The sequence below is a fragment of the Aythya fuligula genome, chromosome 4, assembly GCF_009819795.1.
Source record: "Aythya fuligula isolate bAytFul2 chromosome 4, bAytFul2.pri, whole genome shotgun sequence".
Classification (NCBI taxonomy): domain Eukaryota; kingdom Metazoa; phylum Chordata; class Aves; order Anseriformes; family Anatidae; genus Aythya; species Aythya fuligula.
This window is the reverse complement of record NC_045562.1, coordinates 5,230,182-5,242,905: the sequence shown is the minus strand read 5'-3', so window position 1 is coordinate 5,242,905 and position 12,724 is coordinate 5,230,182. Positions and strand designations below refer to the sequence as shown.

The following is a 12,724-nucleotide window of genomic DNA, read 5'->3' as shown; positions in this document are numbered from 1 at the left end:
TAGCCTCGCACCTTTCCCACGCAAGGCATCTTGCTATGATTCTGAGCAAACCTGACTTCAGCTGTGTTTATTGCCCATTCTTCACTGCGTATTTGGCAGAAGCACTGAGCTTCAACCAAGTCATCTGGAGTGTCTCGGGTTTCTTGAATTTTGTGTCAGCCTTGATTAATAGCGATGTCATCATCAGAGCATGAGCAAACTCGACCCATGAAAGTGAAACCTTTAAAAATTACTTTGCTTCTTAATAGAGGTGAAAAATGTTATCAGCCTCTTCTACCTAAAATAATACAGAGCTAAGAGCTCTTTAAACAATATTTTCAACAAGTCATCACACTTTTAGTTGTTTTGTAGGGCGAGGTTGCTTTTGTTCGTTTGTTTGTCTGAAGTAATTGCAGGCTGCTGTACTTCAGAGTCTTAACGAAGTCTGGGGACAGAAAATTATACCCATGGGCACTAGCACTGAACCTTGATTTCAAAATAAACAAGTTAGTCTCTTTACAGAAAGATGGTGACACTACATTTTGGAAGGAAAAGTGGGTAATTCGTATTAAGACAGTTCTTTAAAGACTTAAGAGAAGTATCAGGCTCTTTTTAGGCATGCAAAGCAGGTAAGACTGTTCCTCAATTCTAAGAGCTTGCAATCGAGAAGCCTTGAGCAGATTACACAGTTTCTATGTGAGGATAGGCACTTTTGCCCCATTACTGTCCTATGCATTTATAATAGTCAGCTGCCCCAGGCAGAATTTGATCCCAATTTTCTGCTCAGTCCTATCCCCAGTTCAGCCATTTGGAAAAGTGACACACTCACAAACTCGAGCTCACACACTTACGCGTAGTCCAGTTACAACATTTCACCTATGCAGAAAGGACACAACTACATTTAGGTTCACCTTTAATTTCTCCAGCTCTGGCTTTCTTATAGAGCCCCTTAACATCTCTCTGTTCACAGACGTGCAACGGAGCATCCACAAAGACTTCAAAAAAAGGCAAACTTGCCCCTTCATGAATTCGCCTGGCGTTATTACGATCCTGAAAGGAAACAGGAAAAAAAATACTAAGAGATTGAATCCACGTAACATTGGTATTGCTTTTCTGCTTCTGAAGTTCATTTTAAAGAAGCTGATAGCAAAATGTAAGCAAATTCTCCAAGTCTGAAGAAAAGAAACAACTTGAACAACTGATGCCCCACCAGCTAAATCCGTTTTTTCACAGTTCTTCACACGGTCCCGGTTTCAGAAGTAATCTCAACTTCTTTCTGTACTTAAGTTTAGTGTTTCTGGAGTTTGAACAATCACCTCCAGAAAATATTAATGTCAAAAAAAAAATAGCAAGCATTTTATCCTGGCTAACTTCAGTGACAGGTTCTTGTAACTCAAATTCTGAGCGACATTTCACATTTTTTATTTTCCCTCACACTATCAAGAGGGTTTTCACATTTACCTGAGTATATGGAGAGATGAAACTAGTGATGCACACCAAGCCAGCATCTGCAAACAGTTTGGCAACCTCAGCAATCCGACGGACGTTTTCTTCTCTATCTTCGGGTGTGAAGCCCAGATTCTTATTAAGGCCTTGGCGAATATTGTCACCGTCCAAGGTGTAGCACGGAATGCCATGGCATACTAAATACTCCTCCAGAGCCATGCTAACTGTAGTCTTCCCAGCACCTGACAGACCTAATTGAATTAAAAAAAAAAAAAAAAAAAAAGAATTAAATTGAATTAAAATAGGTATTGTAAGAATAAAAACAAGTTGGGGTGAACTGTAGCACATGTACTACTACCAGTACAATAAAAAAAGCAACAAGTGCAATGCCTGGTTCTGCCTTTCAGAGATGCTTACCCTCAAAACAAGCTAAGTGCCTGTTACACAGACAACAGACACAGGGAGAGCGAGGCACAAAATTAAGTGTGCTGCTTGAAAAAGATGAAGAGTCTGGCCTTGAGAGCTGTTGCTGTTCACAGAGGTGGTACCTATTGCCCAGTGCTGCTGTGGCTGGCAGTTGTTTCCACCTGAGCAAGCTACATTCAGAAACCCAAAACAGAGTTAAGGAGATGTTACAATTGCATTAGATGAGGAAGCTCTCACGGTCAGGTGAATTTCAGTCAACAGATGGGGCTCAGACCAAACCACACTGTTCTGACTCCTTGCAGAGTAACAGCACTGAATTAGATCACCACACAGAGAGCAGAACTGTGTCTCTCAGGACTCACACACAGCAGTCACGCTCCACTAAGCAGAATGTGTCAAAAACAAGCAAAGGCAATTGGAATATGAACCTTCAGTTCAGAAACTTAGGCAACAAACCTTCACACAATGCAGAATGTCCTTGCTTGCACTAAGTCTACTGCTTGCTTTAAGTTGGGGATGTGTTTAAGTAATTTTCCAGACTAGAATCTAGGAGTTTATATGAAGTGAGTGCTTAAGCTTAATACAGGGCAATCAATTCTTAAATGGGACACAAACTCAAATCTTGGTAAGACAACTTTAATCCTCTGTGTAAGAAAAATGGTAAGGGTAATGGTAAACAAAAAAAGAAATACTAATAGTAACACTACTAAGTGAATAAAGCTGCTTTGATTTTTATTAGTGATGGTTAAGATTTATTTTAGTGTTCAGAGAAAGAAAAAAAAACACACAAAGCAACAGTCAGTTTAGTATTACTTCAAAGACCTTTACAATAAAGGGTGACAATCAGACTAAACAAGCACTTAGTAAGAAAATGCAAAGCAAACTTTGAGAGCTGTAATAGTTTAGGGCAATTTAAAAGATGAAGAGTCACAGTACTGGTTCATCCTTTGCTCAGTTTAATATCCACAGGACGCAGAGCAGTCTATTGAAAATCAGAATGTGTATCCCAGGTCAAGCCCGATACAAGAGCCTAAGCCAACACCTGTATCTCTCTTCCCCTCTGAATACAAGCCCTCCTGTCCACCTCTGATTTCTTTATGGCTTAGCTCATACTCCAGTCTCTGAAAACGACTCCAAAGGTGTGAATGATGTTTTATCATCTATAAAAATTATCTACACTCAGACAACTCAAGCTTCTGTTGTCAGTGCTTACTTGTCTGGCTTGAAAAGAGCAACAGCTAAAAACGATGAAGCTGAATGTCGTGACTTAGGCCAGAAACAGCTTGCCAGAAGGGCAGGTCCTGCTCTCTTGCCTCTCTTCACTCTCACCATCCTACCTCCATTATTCTACCACCTCTGGCGCTCATTAGCCAACTCAGTTTGCTAATCTTTTTTTATTTATGTATTTATTTATTGCGCCGTGTTAAGTTCACTGATGATTGAGCAAGTTGAATCAGCTCAAGGTCAGACTGGGCGGGGTGAAAGTAGGGCAAGGCTGGGAAGAGAACAATGTTCTTTTGGCAGCAGTTAGAGTCGGAATGATTTGGGCTGGAAGGGACCTTACAGATCATCCAGTTCCAACCCCCCTGCCACGCGCAGGGACACCTCCCCACTACAGCAAGTTGCTCAAGGCCCCATCCAGCCTGGCCTTGAGCACCTCCAGGGATGGGGCACCCCCAGCTTCTGAGGGCAGCCTGTGCCAGGGCCTCACCACCCTCACAGTCAAGATTTTTTTTTCTTGTATCTAAACTGATTCTACCCCTTTTTATTTTAAAATCATTACCCCTTGTCCTACCACTACAAGCCCTAGTGAAAAGCCTCTCCCCTTCTTTCTTATAAGCCTCCTTTAAGCTGAAATGCTACACTAATATTTCCCTAGAGCCTTCTCCTCTCCAGGCTAACCAACCCCAGTGCTCGCAGCCTTTCTTCACAGGCGTGTTCCAGCCCTCTGATCACTTTGTGGCCCTCCTCTGGAGCCACTCTAACAAGACCATGCCCTTTTAGAGCAGGATACACTCCAGGAGGGGTCGCACAAGGGCAGAGTATGTGGGGAGAATCATCTCCCTCAACTTGCAGCCCCCATCCTAGAAGACAAGCGTGGCCATCCAAACTAGGATTGCAGCTACTCACCATTTCCTTCTCATAGCTCATGTTTGTGGTTTGTAATTTTGTTCCTGCATCTAGCTTGCTATTCACTGAAATGTTCAGTGTCCCATGCAACATCTGGTTTCCAACATGTAATGGAATGTAAAAGTTAAGGTCATTAAACAATGATCTATAAAAATCAGCTTTGAGCTGGTAAGTCTTTAAAATAACTTACTCAAAAAAATTGTATTACATTATTTTACACATGAAAGCAACACTTGCCCATATTTTTGATACATTTCTCATTTTTTTCCCCACTATGACCCTCTAACTTCACAGCAGAAGACATGCATTATAGTTTCACTCTCAAATAAATCTTACTTTAGAATTGAAAATTGATCTCTGAATACACCTTTCCTACACCACTATACCCTAATTGCTGACAACAGGAGAGAACTTTGAAGGAACTGTACCACCACAGTTTCAGCTTCCTCAGCAGAAACTAATTAAAGAAGAAATTTGGCTGCATTTTTTCTCTGTGATAACTGAAAAACTCCAAAGTTAGTGTGTTAATGCTTCAGAGAACTTTGAAGCACAGAACAAACAAACAAAAAAGTTGCACTTCTGTAACAAAGCTACCTTCCAGGATTTACTTAACACTCTCTTTTTATAATCAAAACAATTCAGTGGGAAAAGACCACGCTGACTTCAGAATAAGCCCTGCTATGCTTTGTCACAACATGCAATTGCTGTCCAAAGGCATATGATTACAACAAATTGTTATTTCAACCCAAAGCCATGAACATTACAAAGACGGGATCTTTACAAAAATGATTCAGAAAAGCAGACCGTATAAAAAAGGTTTTATATATTAGCAGTTGAAACAGACAGCAAGAACAGCAAGAATGTGGTTAAAAAAAAAACACACTCCAACGCACTCTAAGAATTAATCAGTGGACAGCGATTAATTTAACGTTCCTAGAGCACTGAACAAAATGCAATCTCAAGCTATTATCTGTCCCAGAGCAATTTCTTGATAGTCAGCCTAAAAAATAATAATTAAACTGCATCAAGCAAGGGCTCAGATGCCACGAACATTCAACTTTGAAAAAAAAAAAAAAAAAAAAAGGAGCTACAGATAAACAGCTTTTCAGAAGACAAACTAAAGCAAGACACAAGGATCCTGAGAAATCCTAAACCGTACCTGTTAACCAGACTGTGCATCCTCGAAAACCACTTCTTGTTCCAACCACCTGGCCTCTCTTATTTCTGCTGACATGATGAGCTTGGTAGGTAACGTTGGTTGCCCTCTGCATTCCCTGTGGAAATAGCAGACGATTAGGTCTTTAACTTCTGATAAGATAAGGTGGCAAAGTATATCAAACCTTATTCACAGGCACAAAGGAGGACTTGGAGACCTGTGAATGGAAAGCAAAACCAATGCCCAATCCATCTACTGCAATGTGAAAGGGCACAAAGGAAGTTAAACACCCACATACCTTGTGCCCCTCCTCTGAAACTTGGGTTATCAGGCTAGTCAATTGTTTTCATATACAACCAGCTGAAGAAAAATCAGCCAACGAGAGAGAGAGGAACTGCTAGACCTGACTCCTATTCGAGTCGTTAAATCTAAGGAGAGCGAGTGGATTCCTCTCACAGAAATGAAGGTTTCAGTCATAAGCAGCCAAACATTGGCTCACTTTTAACTCATAAAAAGACACCTTCTCATTGCAAACTATGCATGTGATCCACCTTTCAGTTCAGCAGTCGCACCTCTGAACCACTCTGCCTTTTTCTGTCTTCAGTTTCCAAAATTAAGACAGTTACGATATATTCTGAGTCCTTACAGAAAATATTCCTAAAGTGACTTTTTAAAGAAAGTGCTCATAAAGATGTGGTTTTCCTGATAAAATTCTGTTTTAAAAAATCCAGTTAAGACTTCCTTAAAGCTATTTATTCACCATAATAAGCTGCCGTATCATCTTACATAAGATGACATTGCTGTCAAGCACATTTCATAATCTAAGCCAAAGGAACAGGAAGATCAGCCCCAACATTCCCTTGAGTTTCGCTGGTATCTGATTGTCTGAACTTTGCTTGTGAAAGATCAAGACCTTAGATAACCAGACCAAGCACGAACAAGCTAACAAAATGAAAAGAAATATTCAAAAAAAATGAGGAGAGGGGTGGAATTGTTTGCTTACATAATGCTGCTTTGACTTCTCTCACTTACAAACATATTGCAAGGTATTTGCATTATCTTCTCTTTCATTATTGTATCAGTGATGGCTGGAAAGGAAAGCACTTAATCAAAAAAAGGAGGGAGGATACTCATCTATCGAGTAGAGCAGAGAGCTGTATGACAGATAAAAGTAGGCTTAACAGAGAAGTGTTATCTGCTTATGATTTCAAGAAACGCTGTTGCATCATTCTTCTGTAGAACAGCATCTCAAAATCTAGTTTATCCATAACTCGATAGGAATGTATGAATATGAGCAATTTTATCTGCCCCTGCTTCCGTACACAGCTGGGCTTGTAGCTGAAACTCAAGTTAGGAACAGATGTTCACATTTTTAAATAAAACAGATCTATCTCATTGGTGACAGCCCAGCACCTAAAATTAAAGGAAAACTGAAAATCAAGCCGTAAGAAACCACCACCTGCACAGGTTATGGCTGCTCTTACTCACCGATTGCGTTATCTTCAAATAAGTTATCTCCTACAACGCTGCTTGCAGATAAAGTCAGTGCAATAACGCTAACTAAAACCAAAAATCGAAGAGGCTTCTTGCAGTAGAAACAATTAACACGCTACCTATAACTGGAGATCGTGGTGAACAAACAAAAATTGTGGAATTAAAGACGTGGAAAAGAATTTAGGGACTTGCCCTTCAATTGAAAGGAAAGACACTGCGTGTAATGAACTAAGACATTAATAGCAACCTTCTCTCTCATTAATTCCACCTGTAACACACCGTGGTCTCCAAACACCGCTCCCCTGCCACTGGCTCAGCAGAGCTGCAGCACACTCGTAACAAGCCACGTGTCCCCCAGACACCAGGTATCTCGGATTGCCTAACCCAAGAGCTCTGCCTGTACTTGAACGATTTCCAAAGCTAGGAAATTTCCAAGAAAGCATCCTACAGAAAAATTTAAAACAAACAAACAGCACCCGCCTTGCTTTTGACGCACAGGATTATCTCTTATCATACACAAATACTTTACAGGTCAAATGCCTCACCCAGCAAGACTTCTTCCAGCCCGTACTCAGTAAATGGCATCAGTTTCCTTCGTTTTCCAGAAGCAGCAAAGCAGCAGTGAAACTGAGCCAGGCATTTCCCTAGCACTACCCTTACAAAACACACGAAGCCCTGAAGAAGCAGGCAGAGTTAATTCGTTAAATGATGAGAAAGAGACGAGTTTAAGAAGTAAACACAGAAAGGCATTAAGTAAGGAATTAGATGGGAGAGACATCACACAGCATCAGCGAGGAGGCCAGCAGATTGCTGGAGCTGAAGGCACAGCCAGCAAGCTCAGTGGTGGGACAATAAGCACATGTATTAGGAAATACTTAAGAAGCTGACATCTAAAAACTAATCTCGAAGTGCCCAAACAGATTGCATGCACTCAGAGACACTCCCATGCCCAGCAGCACCACTCAGCACGCGTGCTCATGCACAGAAATGAAACGGCTCAGCCCCACTGCTGGGCAAGGCTGTAGCCAAATGCTCCTTACGCTCCAAAAGCAAAGAGCTTTTAGAATTAACCATTTAACAAGTCTTGTTCTGTTACTGAAAAAAAATAATAGTAGGGTTTCTTCATCGTGCTCACTTTCCTACCAGATCATCTACCAACCACCACCACCGAGCAAACTGCACACTCGATCCTCAACAACCGAAGTTTTATTGCTGTCCCTGACACACAGACACACACTTACTGCAGACATTGCTCTGGCACAGAGGGGTACGTGGGAGTAGAAACCAGCGGCTGACACCAGTTGTGCTCTGAAGTTATTTAACCAGTCTTCACATTTCCTGTACAGAAAAGTTGGTGAGTATCAGCTGATGCCACGTAATGGCCATCCAAAACGAGAGCAGAAATAAAGAGCACTCATTTCATCTTATACTAGAGCAAAGCACTGCTCACCTTGGAGAACTCGACAACCACTGCTACAGGAAACGAAACGTAAGACAATGAGTAACAGCAAAACTCAATTCGATGAACAAGTACTTTTTTTTTCTTTTTTTTTTTCTTTTTTTTTTTAAAAAAGCTGTTTTAGACCTCTTAGCCTAATTACTTCCCTTATAATAATCTCTACTGGAAGTACACACCAGAGTTTTTCTGTAAAAAGGGTAATGAAAAAAGGTTATCAATCTCAGAGGTCCACTTATCTGTTTTGTTTTTCTTTTCCACATCCATTGGAATTTCCTCTCTGATTTGCCCACAAATCTGTTCCTTTCTCCCCGTGTTGCACATTAAGTGCCTCTGTACTCCTTTTAAAAACTGCATTTTCATATTTTCCCTGCCCACCACGGTAAATAAAAGTAATGCTTCAGTCCCCTGCGCTGCATTGTAACTCACATCAGCTGGGAAGGCTGACATCCTTCCTTTCTCCTCCCTCTCTATGCTGGTTTGTTTCTCGCATGAAATCTGAAGCTCTGCAACAGGCTCGTATCTTTGTACTAAGGATAAAAAAAAAGGAGTATTAACATAAAAAGCCTTTCACGGATGTGCACTGAAGAGCTGTAATGACGAGCGAGCAAGGAAGGATGACTCTGCAGCTCACTGTCTCCAGCACAAGGGGAGCCTTTCAGCATTACAGGCAGTTGACCAGGAAAATAAACACTGACATCTAAGAACTACGGAAACAGAGCAGAAAAAGAAGATGGGGATCAAAAGGAAGCATTAACGCTGCCAACTTCTCTATGCAAAGCCTTGCTAAGATAGGCAGGAACTGTATTTTTTTTTTTTCTGATCCTATTCTTGATGTTTTGCCCAGTTTCAGCTATCGATGCCAAACCCCTTTGATACAAGGACTCTGATCAGCCACCCAGATGTCGAAGACCAAGCCCAAATTGCAACACCAAGACCAAAAGACAGCAGAAAGGAGAGATCATTGCTTAATTGTTTCGGAGTTAACGGACAGACCACTACGCTGACATTAACTGCATTCATTTTTCATTACTTCAGAGCAGTTACGAAACGATGCTCCAGCAGGCACCCAGCAGCAAAGTTAACGTTGCCCAAAGCAGGACCTCTGGCGCAGGAAGCAGAGCGTCAGTGCCACGCAGCGACTCCCTGGGCTGCAACACAGACTTCAGACCATCGGCTTTGAGGCTGGAAACATCAGAACAGTGTAAAGAACAGGCACAGTTCCTATAGAAACCATACATACCCAAGAAGCTCACACTAATTCTGTAGTCTTCTGTTCTAAGAAGACACTGAATTCCCCAGGCTAAAAATTCCCATACGCCAACAATAGCGAGGCATTCAGCACCACCTCCATAATGCAGTCGTATCTCTAACACCTTTCCATTTCCCAATCATCCCCGATATTTTCTAGGGCATTTGTACTTGTACGCCCTTACAAGTCAGGGATTCCCTGATAACAATGCGTTTTTATGGCATTTATGGCATTTATCCAGCACTCAAACAAATGGTATCTTCCTTGTTGTCTCCAACCCATTCGCTTTAATATAGAGGCAGCAACTTAAGCAGACTGAACGCTTCCCATTTATTTTGTCTACCTCGACACACAAGCAAGGAGAAACAAAGTGGAAACAGTTCTAACATACAATTCTACTGCCATAAAAACTAGAACAACTGCACTACAGCTGAAAGTCTGTCCGTCCGCCTACCTAGATGAGGTTTCAGGACCTGCTGGCCAAAAGATCTGCCAATAACGCCTTCTGGTAATTACCACCTCCAATTCTGGCTTGGAAATTTGTGCTTTGGTTTGGACAGTTGTGCTTAGAAACAAAGGACCAGCCTTAAGTGATACCCAAACGACAAGACTTTTATAGTTATTAAGAAACTTTAAGTCATCAATCCTTTTTTTTTTTTTTGCCATGGCTTATAGCGTTATGTTTTCTCCCACTTAGATTTACAGCAAAAAAATCTTACTTTTATCCTCCTAACTGCTCTCTGGAACACGGATTGCCACAGCGATGCTGATACAGGAAGGTTATCTGAGCACTTTTGCACAGAGCAGCACCCAACCGGCCTAACACATGCTCTCCTGCCACTTCCACAGACCTGATTTACGCTAGGCTTTCTTTGCTAGCTGTTCTAAGGCTGGGACGGTTTCAAAAATCAGTGACAGAAAAAAGAGAGACAGTTCTAAAGCACTGGGTACACAAGCAGCTCCGTGATAACCATACTATGAGGAGTTTTATCTTTACTTGCAAACTGCTGCAGCAATACCACAAGCAGCTTGCTCACCACCGCTGGAGCCGAGGCATTAGCTGGCATCAGAGGGAAGAGACCAAAATGAAGTACTGACAGCCAGCAATGCGGGCAGAAAGGAAAATCAGAACAAGTCCTTGTTGCCTCGTTTCACAGGTAATTCCTAGCACCTCAGCAGCCAGAGCGACGCTCGGGAATGTGCTCCACAAGTCCTGCAGCCAAGCCAGCCACAAACACTGCCATTGTGCTCTTGTGTGTTGCTCTGTAATTCAGGGTATGCTGTGCTCAGAGGCGGGCTTGGCAAGCAGACGAACACACGCAGAGGGTTCCACAGAGAGGGGCATTTTGAACAGGACCAGATACCCAAATTTCGGGAGATACGGCTCTGCTGGCTCCCCTCACGGCTGCCGACTCCGTCAGGGTGTAATAGGTCGCTTTGACTCTGCTCTCAGACGAACAGATGCGGAGTCAGAAATGCCAGAACATTTGAACATTTTTCTGTGGAGCGTGTGAATCAGCAGGATATTTTTTTCCAGTAAATTTACTGGATTAAAAAGAGCACTTCAGCTGAGGTCTTCTGAAGAAAAAGGAAGAGGTGGAAGCCTTCCTCCGCTTGCCACGTATCCTGCAGGGCCGGCTACCATCAGATGAGCTCAGCAAACAGTTAATCAACTTTTTTTAAACGTGTCCCCTCCCTGGTTTGGGCAAATCCATCACGATTTTGCCTCTGATAAATTAAACGATATACAGTATCTTTTGAAGACACTTCACCGCCTACACCCAGCAATGATTTACTTCACTACCTTCTTCGTGACACCTGATGTCACCTTTTCCTCACAGAAAATGACAGAACGTAATTTACCAAATACTCTTTTGTAAGCAAGTTTGAACTCGCTGGCTCGGGAAGAGGGCTGGCACGGCACAGTCTCTACTGAAAGACTTTTAGTAAGGTAACAGCTTCCCCATTTTTTAGGGGCAGCTGTGACTCGTTCCTTAGCCTTTTTGTAAGAAATCTGTGGCCTGCACAGCTTACAGCAAGGCTTCAAAGATGGTTCTGCACTGTTCCTTACATATCAAACATCTTCCGGACCGCATATCTTGTCTGCTTCAGCTCAGCATGGCTTGAAAATAATCATACATCTATTTATCTTTTTTTTTTTTTTCTTCCTTACTGCCCTGCATCACCAGAAGTATTAAGCGTTCTTGGTAAAGGCCTGCACCGTGCCTCTTAAATAGCTTCATTTTGGTGTCGGCTGTAAGCCGATCTGCCCCCATCCCCACGCACAAGAATGCAGGCTCTGGCTGTGGGTTTTTTTTTTTTTTTTCCAAGCCCTGTCTCGACGCTTTTCCACACAGCTCCCGCCGCACAAAGGACCTCAGTCTGGGGCTTCATGAAAGCCCGCATTGTACATCGCCCTCCCGAGCCCTCCTTCCTCCGCAGCGACAACTGCAGCCCCCTTCTCCTTGCCCCCATTAAGGGTCTCGCCCCCCATTAAGGGTCTCCTCTCCCCGTTTGGGGTCCCGGCTCCACCGTCCCCTCCCCATCCCCATCCCCATCCCCATCCCTCGCCGCCCCGGACGAGACGCGGGGCAGGGGCAGCCCCTCATCCCCGCTGCCACATCACCCCCAGCGGCTCTCCCGCTCCTTCTTCTCCTTCTTTCCTCCTTTTTCTCCCCCTGCGCCCGCTCTCTCACCCAGCTCGGCACCCTGTTGCTCAGCTTCACTTTCTTGCACTGGCTCTCGGGCAGCTCCATGGCCGCGGGGGCGGCGAGAGGACGGAGGGAGGGCGAGGCGGCGCGTTCCCTTCGGATGCTCCGGGCGGTCCAAGCCGCCGCTGTCGCCGCCGCCCGGCCGAGGGTGGCGCAGGGAGGAGCCGGCAAGCAGCGAGAGGAGGAGGAGGAGGAGGAGGAGGCGGAGGAGAAGGGGAAAAAGGAGGAGGAGGAGGAGGGAGGCGCATGGGGAAGGCGAGCCCGGCCACACGCTTGCGCGGCGCCATGACGCGCCCGCGGGCGGGAGATGGCGACGGGGGGACGCCGCCATTTCCGCCGGTCACCGGCAGCCCCGCTCTCGGCTGCCCCTGGCGGGCACCGGGCTGCCCCCCTGAGGGGCCCCGCCGTCATCTTTTCCTCAGGAATTAAAATAAAGCAACCCCGAAAAAAAAACAAACCAACCCCGCAGCGCCCGAAGCTGCGTCCTCGTTGTGATTGAATGGGCAAAAATTAAAAATGAAAGCGTTTTCTACGCCTGTGAGCAGGCTGGAAGGAGCTGTGTGTTTTCTATGTGTTAAATTATCTGTGAACACGCAAAAAAATGGGTTTGGGGGGGCTCCGAGGTGCGGAGAGTTGTGTCTGCAGGGGGCTGAGGTGTGGGGATGTGAGGGATG

The 12,724-nt window shown here is 44.0% G+C and overlaps 1 protein-coding gene across 1 annotated transcript in view; it reads right to left on the bottom strand.

Annotated features, from left to right (window-relative positions):
• Positions 1 to 12,210, bottom strand: part of PAPSS1 (3'-phosphoadenosine 5'-phosphosulfate synthase 1) — a 42,151-nt gene extending 29,941 nt beyond the window's left edge. Inside the window, exons 1-4 of the mRNA XM_032186080.1 lie at positions 12,036 to 12,210; positions 5,141 to 5,255; positions 1,441 to 1,676; positions 891 to 1,029 (exon numbers count right to left, since the gene is read on the bottom strand). Of these exons, the coding sequence (XP_032041971.1) occupies positions 891 to 1,029; positions 1,441 to 1,676; positions 5,141 to 5,255; positions 12,036 to 12,095 (550 nt within the window). The 5' untranslated portion in view covers positions 12,096 to 12,210. The remainder of the gene's footprint in view (positions 1 to 890; positions 1,030 to 1,440; positions 1,677 to 5,140; positions 5,256 to 12,035) is intronic.
• Positions 12,211 to 12,724: the final 514 nt, after the last annotated feature.